At 38.5% G+C, this 14,859-nt stretch overlaps 1 protein-coding gene across 1 annotated transcript; it reads right to left on the reverse strand.

Annotated features, from left to right (window-relative positions):
* Window positions 1–2,914: 2,914 nt before the first annotated feature.
* Window positions 2,915–3,871, reverse strand: LOC108700565 (olfactory receptor 1019). Its single transcript, XM_018233760.1, has one exon. It carries the CDS (start codon window positions 3,869–3,871, stop codon window positions 2,915–2,917), a length of 957 nt encoding a protein of 318 aa, XP_018089249.1.
* Window positions 3,872–14,859: the final 10,988 nt, after the last annotated feature.

The raw sequence follows: 14,859 nt of genomic DNA on the forward strand, positions 1-14,859 counted from the left end.
TATTTGTTGACAAACTTTGAGAACAAGCCGTCGAGGTCTAAAATCTGTGCAAAAATTCACGAAATGGCGCTTTATGCGTGGTCATTTTTACACGGTCGACAATTTTTATCGCTCCAAATATATTAAAGTCAATGGGCGTTTTTTCTTTTGGTGGACTTTTTATGTCCTAATGCATTAAAGTCAATGGGTATTTTTTTCTTATGGTTACTTTTTTGTCATAATGCATCAAAGTCAATGGAGTTTTTTCTTATGGGGGTTTTTCTCCGTGAATTTTTCCACTGAAAATTTTCGCCGCGGTTTCGTGAAAAAATTTGCATTTAGAAAATTCAAAATTTCACAGCGAATCCATGGCTGCCGAATAAATTCGCTCATAACTATTCATTAATCATTAGTTTAACCTTTCATGTAATTGCTTCAAGAACAGACCATGAAACTAGCATTTACATAACAAGCATTTAATCAAAATAGTTTTTTTTTATTGTTACCCAAAATGATGCAGAAAAAATTAAACAGTTGGCATCAGTTGCATATTTACAGCGTTTACAGCATTAGAAAAGAGAAACCATTAAAACAGCAACTTATTTAGACAATAGCTGAAACTTATAATTAAAATGGAGCAGAGACAGTGTCTTATGGTAACTTGAAAGGTCATCTAGTTTTATTTGTTCTCCGAAATCATTCACAAATTTATCTTTTTTGTCATGTATTATGGGCATACCTAATTTTTAGAGCATGTGTACTGGTTTCATAGGCAGCACAATCACTATTATGTATGTGACAGCATGTACTTTTTACTTTAGGTGGGTTATTAATCAACATTCAAATCCCCTGCCAAATTCACTACGGGGCAGATTTATCAAGGGTCGAAGTGAAGTCGAGGGAAAAATTTGAAATTCAAGTAATTTCTTGGATACTTCGACCATCAAATAGGATACTACGACTTCAAATTTACTTCGACTTGGATTAGAAGTAAAAATAATTCGAATATTTGATAATCGAAGTGCTGTCTCTTTAAAAAACTTCGACTTCAACACTTCACCAAATTAAACCTGCCGAAGTGCTATGTAGCCTATGGGGACCTTCTACAATCATTTTCTAAGTCTTTACACATTGAAGTAAAATTGTTCAATCGTAATCGATCGATCGCAAAATTTGGTGAAAAATCCTTCGAATTCGATATTGGAAGTCAAAGTATTTTAATTCGATGGTCAAATTTCGAAGTATTCTTTTACTTCGAAATTCGACACTTGATAAATCTGCCCCTTAAAATCATGAATCTGAATAATGGCTTTAAAAACATGAATGCTAATAAAGGAGAAACAAACCCTTAGTAAAAAAAACCCTCCCCTCCCTCCTCCCCACCAGCCTAGCTGCCCCCCCGGGCAAATGCCCCTAACTCTTTACTTACCCCTCCGTGCAGATTCTGCACAGGTGCCATCTTCTTCTCTTCGGAGTGAGACTTTTGTGGCAGCGCAGTTGGAGCAACTTTCTGTTTTGCGACAACTGCGAATGCACCGAAACTGACAAAAATTGCCAAAGCGCCGGCCTCATTCCGAAGATTACCAAATCGGCTGAAGATGGATCTGAATCTGCATGGAGGGGTGAGTAACGAGGTAGGGGCATTTGCCCGGGGTAGCAGCTAGGCTGGGAGTAGGAGGGAGGGGGGTCTATGTAGGGTAGGGTTTTTTCTATTAAGGGTTTGTTTCTCCTTTAAGTGTAAAAAAGAACTCTGATGTAAAACTTTGGCATCTAAAAGCTTGCAAGATCATGAAGAAATCAATGGGAGCTTTCCTTGAGAAATTTCAAAATATTTATTCTGAGTTTTTAAAATTCTTTTTGAAGCTTGTAAACTAGGGATGCACTGAATCCAGGATTCGGTTCGGTATTCGGCCAGGATTCGGCCTTTTTCAGCAGGATTCGGATTCAGCCGAATCCTTCTGCCTGCCCGAACTGAATCCGAAGCCTAATTTGCATATGCAAATTAGGGACGGGGAGGGAAATCGTGTGACTTTTTGTCACAAAACAAGGAAGTAAAAAAATATTTCCCACCCCTAATTTGCGTATGCAAATTAGGATTCGGATTTGGTTCGTTATTCGGCCAAATCTTTCGCAAAGGATTCTGCCGCATCTAATATAGTGGATTCGGTGCATCCCTATTGTAAACTCACTAAAATTGTTGAGTAAAACTGTGTATGTGGTTGTAGTATAGTGATGAGAACACAATCCATTTACCCTCCTCCTTAATGAGCAACAACTTTATTCTGATGTGTATGTAGAATGGATGGGAGCATTAACAGTAAAGTAAGACAAGATAACTGAAATTTAGGGGCAAATTTATCAATTCGAAATTCGAATTTAAAAAGACCAACCAAAATTAAATCGAAGGTTTTTTTGGCCGAATAGGTCCATTTTTATCGAATCGTACAAATAAAAGTTTTTCCCCAAAAAAACTTTGATTCCACCAATTGACTCCAAATAAGTTCTAGGAGGTCCCCCCATAGGTCAAAACATCAATTCGGCAGGTTTTAGATGGCGAATGGTCGAAGTCGAATTTTTAAAGAGACAGTACAAGTATCTTGTGAATAGCACTCCAATTTTTCTATCTGCTACAGCTGAAAAATATAGGTAGACTCATCTGCCCTCACTGACACTGATTTAAGAATGCATAAGCTTTTGGCTTTTTGTAGAATTGCTAAACTCTCACGTGGTTTCATTTTTCGAATACCTTGGTTTCCTGCTGATCATGTTTTTTTCCGACCAAAAAAAATTGCAATTTGGTACCTAAAACTTGCCAAGTTTTTAATTTTTTTTGTTGGGTGAAAAAAACGTATAAGCAGGAAGTCAAGGTGTACAAATGAAGAAAACAAGCAACAGTTTAGAAAAGCTCATCTGGGTTTTTTTTGTAGCTGAATGCTCAAGCCTGAAGGCTAAATGTTTCATTTGCCATTTTATAAAATAAAAGCCTTCGTCTTAAGGCTGACATTACATCTTTATTTTTCAGGCTGTAAATTAATGGATTTAACATGGGCACTGCCACTGTGTTTAAAAGGGAAAAAAACTTATGGGACTCTAAGGAATTTGTTGGGATCAGGTACTGAAAGACTAGCATTGCATATAGCAGCATGACCACTGTTAGATGTGAGGAACATGTATAGAAAGCTTTTAGTCTCCCAAAGCTGGAGCTTATCTTCAATATGGAAATAATAATACAAACATAAGAGATAAAAGTCAGAAGGAAAGGAGTGAGAGTTGACAGTAGGACCCCCTCTGTAAATATCAGCAGCTTCAGAATGTAGGTGTCACTGCAGGAGATGTTTAACAACGGTATAATGTCACAGAAAAAATGATTAATTTCATTGTTTATATAACAAGAGAGCCTTGATAATATGATAACAGGAGGAATAACTTGTAAAAGACTAAATGACCAGCAAAAAAGTACCAGCAAAATACATAAAACGGGCTTCATAATCATATGGTAACGTAATGGGTTACAGATTGCCATAAAGCGGTCAAAACTCATGACTGTTAGTATAATCAATGTGTTACCTGATAACCATGAAAATAAACACATCTGGGCCATACAAGCAGTGAAGGATACAGTATTGTCTCCTGTTATGAATATTAGAAGCATTTTATGTAGAGTGACTGTAGTGGAGAATATGTCTACCAGGGACAGATTACATAGGAAGAAATACATGGGAGTGTGCAGGTGACAATCGGCACACACAAGAAAAAGAACTGCAAAATTGCCGCCAAGGGTCATGAGGTAGATTAACAGAACCAAAAGAAAGATGAATGATAGCATCTGAGGGACTTCGGAAATTCCTTTAATGATAAAATACATTACTGAGGATTGATTCGCCTGGTGCATCTCTGTAGCTGTATATTAAACATAAAAGCAAGTAAGTAGAAGTATTATTGCTCAGTATTAAACAATGCCTATCTACGAAGACGTTAACTATGGTTTCAAAGAAGGAAAAAACTATCTTAAAATAAAAAAAGAACATCATTTACATTTTTAGCCACGTTTCGTAATAAATAGGGCTTTTTCCATCAATATAAAGTTCAACATTTTAAATGAAAACTCAAGGTTGTAGGTACCAGGCACATTTTTTTTAGATTTAGAGAAAGCAAACAGCACTCACTTGTTACCGTATAGATGTAGTTTATATGTCCAAAGGGAACAATGAATAATTAAAACGAGTTCTGTGATGAAATACTCTGCTTATTACTGATATTGCATCAATGTTAAAATGTAATGGGAGAAGGACATGGTATAGGATTAGGTAAAGATTCCCATATTCAAATGAATCCATCATCCCTGTCAAAAGAAGTGTTACAGAGAGGTAGTATACATAGTGTGCCCCCCCCCCCTACTTGGTGAAGTCTATTCATGATTACAATAATCTGATTCTAGCAGAAAGTTGGAGGATCCAACAGTTCAAACTAGTCCATCTCGGCTATGGGAAACTCTTTGTAAAAGACAATTCTACCAGATCTCTGTGTGGTTGGATTTTAAAGGTCTCTTTAGGAACCACCTTTTTCAATCCATTGCCCATATCTGGGAAAGAAAGTCAGTAATTAAAAAAAATTGAGAAGGACCACAAATATTTAAACATCAACAGTCTTAAAAATCAACCCCAATTTCTTTTGGAACTGACACTGGTTTAACACGTTTAGCTACTTACCCGCTAGAATTATATTTCCTATGATAACACTGCTCTGCAAACAACTTTCTTTTATAGAATTTTTCATAAACATTTTATGTCTTATGAGATTTGGCAAATCCCATAAGATTAACCAATTTTACATCATTGAATCTGTATTACAGAAACCATTTGTTTTTGTCAGCCTCTTTGTCAGTACTTAGAGAATAAACCATTAATATTTCAACAAAGAATTAATAATAAAACATATATAAGAAAAAAGTTTCTCTAATAATATATAATATACCATTACCCTGCACTGGTAAAAATTTACCTGTTTGCTTCAGAAATGCTACTATTGTTTATAGGGATGCTTGAAAGTTTGTGAACCCTTTAGAATTTTCTATATTTTTATATGAATGTGACTTAAAATATCATATGATTTCTAAACAAGTCCTAAAAGTACACAAAGAACCTACCACTTCAGTGAAACTGAAGAAGCCACTAGAATGAGAGGTGAGAAAAATTCTAAGGGGGATTATTTATTAAAGTCTGGTTTTTTTCTGGTCGGTGTTTTAAAGGGGAAAAACATTTTTTTCATAGAAAAAAAAAACTTGAATTTTTTTATTAAACCCAGAGGCTGCTAAAAGTCAGAATAAAAATAGTACTCCATCTGAAACCTGCTGAATTTGTGTAGAAATCAATGACAGATGTCCTGTTTACAACTGGAAGATATCATAATCTGCGCTGGGTTTGGTACTTTGGTATGAGAATCCAAAAAAATTGTGGCTTTCGGGGTGATAATCCACAAAAGTCAGAGTTTTCAGGTGTCAAAGCCGAATAAAATGTACGATTCTGATCTTTTCACGAGATTTTGTATAAATGGAGGAAATTCAAGAACGTTGTTACCCTACCCAGAAGTGGTTGACCATCAAAGATAACTTCAACTGCAAGACATTTCATAATATGGGAGGTTACAAAGGAACCCAGGGGTAACTTCTAAGCAACTGAAGGCTTGTCTCATATTGGCAAATGTTCAAGTACGAGTCCACCATCAGGAGAACACTGGACAACTATGGTGTGTATGGCAGGTTAGCAAGGAAAAATCCACTACTCTCCCCCAAAAATATTGCTGACCATCTACAATTTGGCAAAGATCATGTGGACAAAGCAGAAGGATACTAGAAGAATGTTATGTGGATGGATGAAGCCAAAATATAATTTTTTGGCTTAAACCAGGAGCATTACATTTGGAGAAAGAAAAACACTGCATTCCAGCATGAGAACCTTATCCTCTGGGATAAATTTACTTAGGTTCTAATTTTCGCTTTGAAAATTTTCACCATACTTTGCACAACTACGTCAGACGTTATTTTCCACTCATATTCACCACACAAAAAAAATTGTCTTGACAAATGAACACTGGCTTATTTTCTCTGGTGGAAATTTGTCAGCGTTGAAGTTTCATATAGAATTTTCTCTAGCGTTACTTTCTTTCTAACATACTTACGCTTATGTCAATTTAAGTATGGTGGGTACATACAAGTCATAGTGATGGTGAAATTGCTAGAAGTGGCCACTTACTATAAAAAATGTCCAAGGAAGCATAATAAAAACAAAAGAGATCCTCTTTTGTCCTAAAATTGAGCTTCCCCTAATGCAAATGTGCAAATGGATATAAAAGTGTAAATAATTTAATCACATCAAAGTTTTTAGAGCCGGTCCCTCTTTTAAAGCAATAAAATGGAATATATTCTTAAAGGTGGCTGCCTTTGGTTGGTCATACCAATTTATAAGGAAAGAGGTCCTTACATGGCTGCTGTCTTCTATATAAACAAACAGGTAGGCATGCAAGCCTATGTTTATGGAACAATGTTGCAAATTGATGGATTGAGTGGAATGCCATCTCAGTCTCCACAAGGCAGTTGTCATAAGGGAGACAGACAATGTTCTCAGCAGATCCAAATAAATCTCAGCAAGTGTCCTACCAGGGATGGGGAATGTCAGCAGATCTTGTTAAACTGTAAGTCTTCCTGGGTTAATAATTCTGAAGCATTGTTGGCTCTGTTCTATTTTGGGGTTCCAAACGAATGACTTGAGACAGCCTGATCCAAATAAATCTCAGCAAGTGGGAACTCAATCCTCAGGTGTTTAGTATGCTGGTCGAGAAATGGGGGTCTCTCCAGGTAGACCTTATGGCAACAAGGAGCAACAAGAAAGTGGCTTATTTCTGATCCCTAGACAAGAGCTTAGTAGAAGGATTCAATACACACACAACTTATATGAAACACTCCTGAATTCCTAGTTGCTGCAACTTCTTGTAGTCACGTGACTCAGCATGAGCATTATTCAGAAAAAGTAAAGAAAAAGATGCACACTTACAACTTGATGCAGTGTAGAAAAAATGCCTCCAAATATTTATCAAACGTTTCAGGGTCCTCCCACCCCCTTCGTCAGTCATCATGTACTACATCACTGACAAAGGCCCCTGAAACATTTCATTTTGTACTATGCACAATAAATATTTGGAATTACGTTTCTTACACCGACAGACAGTCTGATCTTTAAATAATTGGTATATTTTTGCATATGCAAATTAGGATTTGGATTCGGGTCGGCCATGCAGAAGGAGTCAGGTGAATCCGAATCCTGCTGAAAAAGGCCGAATCCTGAACCGAATTCTGGATTTGGTGCATCCCTATTATTTACTAAACTCCGAATGCAAAAATCACGAAAAATTTGTGATTTTTTTTTTTTATAAAATCAGGCTTTTAAGAAATCACAAATTTTTTGGAATTTATTAAACCCTGAGGATGGAAAAGACCTAATCAGAAAATCCGGGATCTCAGACCTGTGGAGGTTGCATATAAGTCAATGGGAGAAGTTCCAATGATTTTTGGATGTGCGCTGGGTTTTGTGCAATTCCCCAAAGTTTTTGGTTTTCGGGTTTAAATTCGGAAAAAATCGTTACAGTCGCGCAAATCGTATGAAAAAATCTAGAGAAATCGTGTAAATCTGATTTTTTTCCCAGAGAGCTAATTTATGGGAAAATTTACTAAAAAATAAGCGTAAAAATCCAGAGCGGATTTGATCTGAGTTTGTAGCAGAAAATATTGGATTTTGATGAATAACCCCCTTATTGTGGAAAACGTCCTTTTTTTGTGGGGATCTCTTATGCAAGGAGAATTGCAGGATTTCAAGGATTAGCAGCAAACTCCCCACATACCATGCTCTTTTTTCAAAAAGTAGTTCTAAGGATTTTGCACTTTTTCCAATCTACAGTTCCCTCTTCAGGTATCACCAGCCAAAATTTGAGGAATCTTTATCTGTTTTGAAAAAGAAACTGCAAAGTTTGGACATTCACAGATGCCTTTCCACTTAGCAGCTTCATGCAGTGATGGGTTTTGGTGCAAAACTGGGTCATTTAAACCACCTATGAAACCAATAAAGTTGCCTAATTGTAAGCTAAGGCCCTACTGATCCTCTTTCTATTGTTGACTGGCCTTTTTCCTGACGTTGCATCCTGAACCCTGCCTAATCTTGTGCAAGGGCATGATCTTTGCATAACCCATTTACTACCTTGTCTTGAACTTTGCCTTTACTGTCTGTTAAAGTACCAGAAGTGCCTCTCCTGCCTGCTTTCAGCCTTGTTTGATACCAGCCTTGATTATTCCACCTGTATCAAATTAAATAAAGAGGTGTTTCCAGGTAGTTGGTATTAAGTAATACAAAATCCTACCAGGGATGGGGAATGTCAGCAGATCTTGTTAAACTGTAAGTCTTCCTGGGTTAATAATTCTGAAGCATTGTTGGCTCTGTTCTATTTTGGGGTTCCAAACGAATGACTTGAGACAGCCTGATCTTTAAATAAGTGGTATATTTATTTACAAAAGAAATGAAAAGATATAACATAAAAAGGGAACTAACTAAGATGGAGTAAGGAAGAAAAGGATAAGGAAAGTTGTAATGGAGGGGCGTGGAAAAAGTATTTATAAATACTCTTTATTTACACATGTGGAAGACAAGGGCCCAATAATAATATCATGTATCTTGTAGCCTTACAGATAATTTGTTTTTAGATGGAGTCAGTGACCCCCATTTGAAGATGTTACAGGTAGTGATGTGCGGGTGGGTGGGTGGGTACCCACCCTCCCTCCACCCAGCCAAGCAAAACTTCCGGGTTCCTTTTATAGACCCGTGCCGCCGATGATGTCAGAAAAGGGACGGGGTGAGCAGGCGCGCACCTATAAAACCAGAAGCCGGCAATGTAAGGTGTGGGGCAGAAAGAGCTGGAAGAAGAGCTGGACCTGGGCCCGCCACTTGCAAATAGGGGTGCGAAGTCGTCTTGAACGGGTATCGGGCTGGCCTGCACATCACTAGTTACAGGCTCTACTATGATAAAAATCCTTATCATGGCTTCCCACGAAGCAAAGAACAACTTATAAACTCCTTCTCATGACCTTCAAAGCCCTTTATTCTTCTATATCCCACAACAAAAAACTGTGCTTTTATTTTAACACAACATGTTTCAAGCTGTGCTCTTTGTCAAGACACTTGACAAAGAGCACAGCTCGAAACATGTTGTGTTAAAATAAAAGCACAGTTTTTGCAGCAACCCACTGCGTTTGACTGGAATTCATCACTCTTTTTCCCACGTGTTATTGGCTTCATTGGACGGAAGCACAGTGATTGAACAGTCTAACTGAATCCAATCTATTTGCCTTGGATTTATAAAGTTGACACGGTGGCTCCCGGGGCCTTAATAAGACAAAACTATTGGGATGCTTTACGTGAATTTCCCAATTATGTTCTGACCCTTTTGGACATATTCCCACAACAGTTTATTACATTTGTCTCTATTTTTGTGACTTATGTTTATTTGCTACAATTTAATTGATGCAACATCTACAGTATTTTCGGTGTTACATTGTATTCTTTTCCCTAACTTGCAACAGGACACTCCGTTTATCCACTACCGTCCAACTCTCTCTGATTTCTCCGTGGAATGCGGGTAAGAGACATACCCACTAACCAGCCCCCTCGGAGTGCTGATAAGTATGGACCACTCCAGAGTATCCTCTCTACATGGGCAGTTTGAACGTACCCTGTGTATGGCATTATATAGTGTTTTATACCCTGCCCTGATAGGTGGACTGCAAACTGAGGTGATGCAGAATAACCTTGAGCGTAGTAAAGTCCTGAGCAGCTATGGGTCAAATAAATGGGGTTCTTTGGGTCTTGGCAAAAGCGGACGCTTTCACTAGTATCCTGCGCTAGCCCCAGCACGCTTGCAGCCTTGGTCGTACTTACCAGCATAGGCTGGTTGCAGCCACATACTTTTCCCTGGAGTTTTCACTCCACCAGCCTAATACTGATGAAATACACACAAAATCAGTGTATTTCCATAGACACATAGATGTACTGTATATTATTATTGTGTATATATGTGCTCTGGGTTTCATTTGGAGGGGTTGAACTTTAGTCTTTTTTTTTTTTTAACTATGCAGCTGTGCAAATATCATGAATGCAGGGGAGGTCACATAGTGTCTCTCATGAAATTCTCCTGTTGTGATGTTGACATTTATTTAATGTAAAAGGATATGCTTTTGCTAAATTTGTGTGGTATCTAGAGTACAGTTTAAGAGTGAACATGGCCAACAGTTTCTCCTCTGTGCAACACATCGTGGTTATGTAGTTAAATGATTTAAATCTTGGGAGGTAAGTACATCACGCGAACACACCAGTCTCTTTTAAACTCCCCCATGAAAATGGAGAGGGTTTCACAGGAGTATAGTTGAGACTGCATCTGGCCCGCGACTCCCCCTTATGCGGCCCAACATTAAAGTCTGCCTGCTGTGATTCCTTATCTTTGTGTAAACTTTAAGAGATTAACTGGCCCCTACATTGTTTACACCTCAAATTCAGACAGTAAAATCCTGCATTGTTCATGCCTGTAATCCCCACCTGCTTGGTTAACAACTGTAACACCTCTATTGTACACACCCTAAAGCCCTGCGCTGTTCACACCTCAGTCCCAGACTGAAACTGCCCACATTGTTAACGTCCCAGACAAACTGCTGGCCACCAGCATTGTGTCACTGTATGTAGCACAGTATGAACTGTTCATTTTAGAGTAGTCCTGATAGGTTTCACTGTCTCGTACTCTATTCTGCCTTCCCTATGCTCTGCGTGTGTCCCATACTCTGGACTATGAAAAGCACAAAGGAATAACTTTAACAACTGCAATTATTAAAGAAATTGTGAATAAATGTCCTGTGTGTCAGTATATGTTATAATACAGCAGGTAAAACTTCTGATTCCAACATATACACGAAGGGGCCGATTCATCAAGAGTCGAATATCGAGGGTTAATTAACCCTCGATATTCGACTGGGAACTAAAATCGTTCGACTTCGAATATCGAAGTCGAACGATTTTGCGCAAATCCTGCGATCGAACGATTAAATCCTTCGAATCGAACGATTCGAAGGATTTTAATCCAACGATCGAAGGAAAATCCTTCGATCAAAAAATCACAGGCAAGCCTATGGGGACCTTCCCCATAGGCTAACATTGACTTCGGTAGGTTTTATCTGCCGAACTAGGGGGTCGAAGTTTTTTTTAAAGGGAAAGTACTTCGACTATCGAATGGTCGAATAGTCGAACGATTTTTACTTCGAATCATTCGATTTCATTCGAATTCGAACGAATTTAACCAATTCGATGGTCGAAGTACCCAAAAAATACTTCGAAATTCGAATATTTTTCATTCGAATCCTTCACTCGAAGTTAGTGAATCTGCCCATTAGGGTTGTATATGAAGTTGTAAATAGCGATGGTCGAATTTCCCACAAAATGGTGAAAAATTTGCGGAAAATCGTGAAATCGGAAAGTTCACGAAAAAATCGTGAAATTCGAACGTTTTCACTAAATAATCATAAAATTCAAAGTTTTCACAAAAAATCATGAAATTCATAGTTTCACAAAAAAATTGTGAAATTCGAAAATTTTCACGAAAAAACCATGAAAATCGGAAATTGACGCCAGCGGCGAAACGCAGTAGTTCTCCGTGGATTCATTCCAGGCGAATTTATTCGCCCATCACTAGTTGTGAATATTTTAAATTATTGTATGCAGGGTACACCAATACTATCAAAGTTGGGTAAAGCTTTGGCTGACACAGTGGTGACAGTGACTGGCCCTTATCATTCAGCAACTTGCAGTATTAATAGTAAGATAGACATAACCACTATTAGAGGGGAGATGTTACAGACAGACACTGGAATCCTTAAAATAAAGGTGGCCATAGACGCACCGATATTATTCTTATGAAAGATCTCATACAATAATCGGTGCATGTATAGAGTGAGACAAGGCAACTGATATCAGTAAAAAGCCTGAAAATTTTGATTGGACACCTTTGAAGGTTCACAAACATCTTAACGTTAATACTGAATCATACAGAATTCTTGTTTTTAACTGCATATCTGATGATTCAGCTCTTAACGTTAGTAGAGTGGACGAAATATATTTGTACGATCAATGGTCATGGGAAAGATCGTAATTGTAGCATGTTTGACCACCTTAACTTCTGAAAGTGAATGTGTGAGAATGTCAACTGAGAAACTGATCCAATCTGGGTAAATTTACTTTTTTTGTTTCCAGAGGGCAGAAATAAACAAACATTATATACCGTTGTGTTCAGAATAATAGCAGTCCAGCATCACTTACCTGATCAATCCCTGTTTTTGGTAAAAATTATGTTTCTATATGGTAAATAATTTACTAGTAGGTGTAGTAGAGTAATAGAAAACCAACAGACCCAGCAGTAATGACATGCCTGCTGCTGATTCTGTGTAATTGAATCCTTCATTGAGGCTTCTTCAAAATACTAGCAGAGTTCAAAATAATAATAGCATTTCAACAATACAAAGACCCCAAACATACCAGTAAACAGCCCAATCTCCAGACCTTAATCCAATAGAAAACTTGTGAGGTGACAAAAAAAATGCTGTTTCTGAGGCAAAACCAAGAAATGCAGAAGAATTGTGGAATATAACAGGTGCCAGAAGTTGGTGGACTCCATGTAACACAGATGGGCAGCAGTTCTCAGAAACACTAATTATACAACTAAATATTAGTTCAGTGATTCAAAGGAAAGCAACAAAAAAAACAACAACATTTTTTCAGTTTATACAGTGAATCAGTTTGTAAAGAAGACACTGCTATTTTTTGGAACAGCCTAAAATTCCCTTTCCTTCACTTTCTGTAAAGGAATAACACAAATGTGATGAATGTTTCGATTTGGAATAGAATGTGCAGTGTTCCCAATGCATTTGCATAGCTATATTCAGTTTTTTACTGAGCCATTGTAAGGAATTCCTTCAGCTTTTGTTTTGTGTATTAATAAATGACTTATCTGGTTTATTTGAATGTGTGTGGTCACTACAGAAACCAAAAGAACCCCTCTTAATACAAAATAACACGGCTATCTTTATTATTCTCATTGAGGCTCTTGTGCTACATGTTTTGTTATAAATTGTCAAGGATTAGGTAGGGGCGCTGTGAAGACTGATGGGGGAAGGGTGAGTCCTTGAGGCAGGAGCTGAATGTGCCTAGGGAACACGTAAAGGGAAGGCAGGAACGGGTTGAAGAGGGCAACGATTCAGACTGGAACGGGTGAAGGGGGAACAGGATGGAGAGGGCGAAGGTCAGGACTGGAACAGACTGCATAGGACAGGATGAAGAGGGCGTAGATCGGGGGCAGACTGAAAGGATGAGACAGGATGGTGTGGGTGTAGATCTGGGGGACAGGATAGCAGCAGGACAGGATACAGAAAGAGACTGAAGCGGAAGGAGATGGCGGGAGGACAGTATACAGAAGGAGATTGGAGCAGAAGGAGATGGCGGGAGGACAGAATACAGAAGGAGACTGGAGCAGAAGGAGACTGGAGAAAAAGGAGAGAGGACTGGATAGCAGGAGAGGGAGGAAAAGGCAGGACAAGATGCAGAGCGAGATGAGGGGTTACAAGGTACAAGGCAGGGACAGGAAGCATGAATCAGGAACGGCAAGGTCAGTATAAGGCCAAGGCAGGAAAAGGTTTGGAGTGAGAAGCAGATCAAGATACAGAATAGCAAGGAAAGCAGGGCAAGGTTACAAGTCAGAACAGGAAGTAGGAACAGACAAGGCAAGGTCAGATCAAGGTCAAGGCAGAAATAGGTTAAGGCAAGGTAAAAGGTAGATAAAAGATAGGGATTCTGCCTATGACTAAGTGCTGGGTAAGCATGAAATGCGGTAGGCGTTAGAGGGGATACTTTCCATATCTTTTAACTATTGATGTGAATAAAATATATTTTTTTTTACCTATTAGCATGCCTTGGAGAAATTATTGAGTTTAAGGTAAAAGGTAGGACTGGAGCAGAACTGGGAGGGAAAGACAAGGCAGGAACATAACAAGGAAAGATAAGGACAAGGCAAGGAGGCTAGAGCTGAACTCCTTAGCTAGGGACAATGCCACACTGCTAGTCTGGGAAACAATGCTCCGGCAAGGAGTGTTTGGAGGGCTGGTCTAATATAGGGCAGAATCAGCCCTGATTGGCTGACTGCAACCAATCAGGCTGCTGCAAAAGCCAGGAAACATATAGTGAGCAACCATACAGACTGCTCACCTGGTCCAATGGATAGGGCATCGAGCCAGAAACCCAAAGGTCCCTGGCTCGAATCCCAGCAGAGCCTGACATAAATTAGGTAATAGTTAAATTAAACAAATGTCTGGTTGCTATGGTGTATGGCAGGGGCATTGACACTAATCTGTCTTTTATTCTGCTGGCCCATCATGTGTTAAGTCTATGTATGGCCGCCCTTCACCTAAAATAGTCACACATTTATCTCCCTAAACTACTGCTGCGTAATGTAGAAAATGGGACTAGTGAATGACACAAAGGATTTGCTGACTCACAGCAGTAATAAGTACTGTAAATCCTACAAACCAGATCACATGACAGGCAAGCCCTTACTAATGAAGCATGAGGTCATAGTATTGAGGGTAAACAGTAATGGACAGTAATTTACTTTCTCATAGGATCTCAGGGGATCATGGTGACAAATCCTAAACAGAATATGGACATATTGTCTAATTGAAATGTTATTTGACAAATAATAAAGCAGTAGACTAATAGCACCCACAAAGATTATAACACCACAATGAACCTT

The sequence above is a fragment of the Xenopus laevis genome, chromosome 8S, assembly GCF_017654675.1.
Source record: "Xenopus laevis strain J_2021 chromosome 8S, Xenopus_laevis_v10.1, whole genome shotgun sequence".
Lineage (NCBI taxonomy): Eukaryota > Metazoa > Chordata > Amphibia > Anura > Pipidae > Xenopus > Xenopus laevis.

Bases quoted from the DNA above. Each gene is read 5' to 3' on its own strand.
- LOC108700565 (XM_018233760.1), bottom strand. From the start codon at position 3,871: ATGCACCAGGCGAATCAATCCTCAGTAATGTATTTTATCATTAAAGGA.